This window comes from Sinocyclocheilus anshuiensis, unplaced genomic scaffold (genome assembly GCF_001515605.1).
Source record: "Sinocyclocheilus anshuiensis isolate Anshui unplaced genomic scaffold, SAMN03320099.WGS_v1.1 scaffold471, whole genome shotgun sequence".
In the NCBI taxonomy this organism is placed as follows: Eukaryota; Metazoa; Chordata; class Actinopteri; order Cypriniformes; family Cyprinidae; genus Sinocyclocheilus; species Sinocyclocheilus anshuiensis.
The window spans coordinates 76,324-79,460 of record NW_015549588.1 but is presented as its reverse complement, the minus strand read 5'-3'; the positions used below and the strand labels follow the sequence as shown (position 1 = coordinate 79,460).

The 3,137-nt window shown below is 36.9% G+C and overlaps 1 protein-coding gene across 1 annotated transcript in view; it reads right to left on the bottom strand.

The window, feature by feature from the left end:
• Nucleotides 1-3,137, bottom strand: part of LOC107657990 (ATP-binding cassette sub-family A member 1-like) — a 39,724-nt gene that overhangs the window by 23,147 nt on the left and 13,440 nt on the right. Inside the window, exons 9-10 of the mRNA XM_016446348.1 lie at nt 388-625; nt 154-293 (exon numbers count right to left, since the gene is read on the bottom strand). Coding sequence (XP_016301834.1) covers nt 154-293; nt 388-625 — 378 coding nt within the window. The remainder of the gene's footprint in view (nt 1-153; nt 294-387; nt 626-3,137) is intronic.

Sequence of the window (3,137 nt, the reverse complement as noted above, 5' to 3'; positions counted from 1 at the left end):
TATACTAAAGTAAGGCTCTTTCTGATGACTTTACTATCAGAAACAACTATTAAAACCAGTAATAATACAGAATGAGAATGTGTGTCCAAATCTTTGACTCACAGAAACCTGGTCAACACTAAGCATTAGTTTCTTTCATTAGTGTCTCCTGACCTCTTGTATGATCCTCTGGGTGGCAGGGGTGTCTGGGGTGTACAAGATCTTCCCCATAAGCAGCGGCTTCAGAGCTCTCCAGATCATGCGGGATACGGGACTCGACTCCAGGCCCTTCATCATGCTGTTGCAGTAGGGCGCTAAAGAAAAGAGGTTTTTCAACAATTTAGCAGGGTACGTGAAATATTTAGTATTCGCAAACAATGGAAAAAAGAGCAATGCAGCTTCACTTACTGGAGGAGTTGTCGTAAACGGGCTCGCTGTCGCTGTCATTGCCGTAGTTCCCGAACAGGGCCTTGTAGTTGTTGTCCTCGTACCAGTTGAGGGACTTGATCTTCAGTCCTCCGCCCTCCGGGTGACCGCAGACGATACGGGACACGGCCTGGTACATGTGGTTGGGGGACTGTGTGCTGTTGCCCGTCAGGTAAAAGATCTCATTGCGCATGTCCTGCCAGCTCTTCATACTCCCAAGCTGAGAAACAGTGAGAGTCAAATAAAGAGTCCTTAGATTTCAGTAGAAGTCTTTATATAAACAACCATTCAAAAGATTGATAAGATTTTTTCATGTTTTTGAAAGAAGTCCCTTCTGCTCACCAAGGCTGCATCTATTTGATCAAAATACAGTAAAACTGTAATATTATTACAGTGTAAAATAATTGTTTTCTATTTGAATATATTGTCAAATGTAATTTATTCCTGTGATCAAAGCTGAATTTTCAGCACCATTACTCCAGTCTTCAGTGTCACATGATCCTTCAGAAATCATACTAAAATGCTGATTTGATGCTGAAAGAAACATTTATTGTTATTATCAATGTTGAAAACAGTTGTGCTGCTTTTTGTGGATTTTTTTTTCACGTTTCTTTGATAAATAGAAAGTTCAGAAGAACAGCATTTATTTGAAATAGATTTTTTGTAACATTTTAAATGTTTTTACTGTCACTTTCGATCAGTTTAATGTCTTTACTGGATAAAATGATTAATTTCTGGCTGATTTTTTGTTGCTGTTGTCATTTTTCATGAAATATCATGAAATATCTTTTTATTTACAGAGATATGTTCGTTTCCAGAACCTAATTATCTTTTCTTTGTATGAATCTTACAAATTTAAAATAAAAGACTAAATGAATGACGTCGAAAAGACACGGATGAGTGAAGAACCGCGTGATGGTCAAACGTCACAAAACGTTTGCTTATGCTAAAGAAGTGCTTAAAACTGTTTGTCTGACGTTGAGAAAAGCAAACGTAAACCCCGCAGCACCCTGGACTGTGTTTAGTCAGTTCTCTCAAAGTACAGCTGCTTCAGGAAAGAGAGAGACTAATATTCATTTCAAAACTCACTATCCCGTTACTGGGTGTCTTAAAGTGTGCAGTCCACATGCCTGCCTGCATTTGGGACATTATACCTCTATGTGTCAGAGGGTGTGTTGTCACTGTCAGCTGAAGGGTGTTACCGACACTGACCAAACATAACAATAATAATAATAATAATAATAATACTACAGAAACATGCTTATTGCTGCTGGATGTCTGTATTGTGCAGGCATTTTTATTATGTCGTTATTTCCTCGCCACTGTATGTCATGATATATACTGCTGTTTTAATGTGAAACACGAAAAGAGAAATTTGCACATATTTCACAACAGCTTTGTGTGAGGAACAGACTAAATGTAAGTTGATAGTATTCTCATTTGCGTTCACTTTCATTGAATAACGGTTTGAATTTCAGTCAGTTCCTCACATGACACTATCGTGTGACTTAGAAAATAGCACATGCAGTAATGATGCATTTATTTTTAAATCAATCAAAAAGGCTCATTTCGCATTCTAAACGGACAAAACGGCCTACACAGGTTTGGAAATGAGGCTAAGAAAATAATAATGGTTAATAATTTTTAAGTACTGAGAGAAAAACCGAGCAAAAGTATAAAAATAGACATATGAATGTAAGTGTCTTCAGGGTAATCCAGAGCGTGGAGAGGAATGAAAGGGAGTTTATGAAAACCATATCTTGTGCCGCTTGCCCGCCAGCAAAAACAGAGCCGCTGCTGTGACACGCTCACGCATGCCTGCCAAGGACGAGGTTACTATCGGTCATTCTCCTGATGAAACCAAAAGAGACCTCAAGACGAGCACAAAAGATAACTGACATTTCCATCACATTAATGGATGCATGCGGAAAAAGTGGGCTATATATGAGAATTATGGCATGATGATAATGAGAGCGTTTTCATTTTATGAGATAAATGGATGGCTTTATGTGGTGTTACATAAGCATTTGCGTGAACGGGTTATAGTCGGTCAGGTTTGTAAAAGATGAGTCAATATGATTTACAGGGCTGTAAACACTTTTGTCATGTGTGCAATTTCCAAAATCACCATCAACACATCTGAGAAGCAAACAAAGAGTTTTATTGCCGGGTTTATTCACTTATCCACACATTTCCATTCACTTCAACAGGGAAAGAACATAGCTAATAGGAATCACACGTGCAGATAACCATTAAAAATTATTTTATTACATCATAAAATTATTTTATTAAAATTATAATATTTATAATATAATTATATTTTATTTATATTTTATTATACTTTATATTTATATTATATTTATTATATTATTTTCTCAAATAATATTACATTATTTGAGATAAATTAAATGTTAACTGAAATATATTTAAAAAACTTTCTAAAAATGCAGTTTCACTTTAAAGGTCCCATATTGTACACCTTTCTGGAGTTCTATTTTAGGTTTTGATGTCCTTAAGAATATATATTTGCGGTATAAGTACCAAAAACCATCTCAAGATATTTTTACCGCTCCTCTCTCAGGAGCTCTGCTGAGAACAGGTCGATTTTGGCCTGTCTAATTAATATTCATGAGCCTCTCTTCTGATTGGCCTGCTGTTTTCTGAGTGACGCATGGCCAGGCCAACCACAGGTAACTAGGGTCAGCCGACGTCACAGCGCTAGCTGGAGGAAG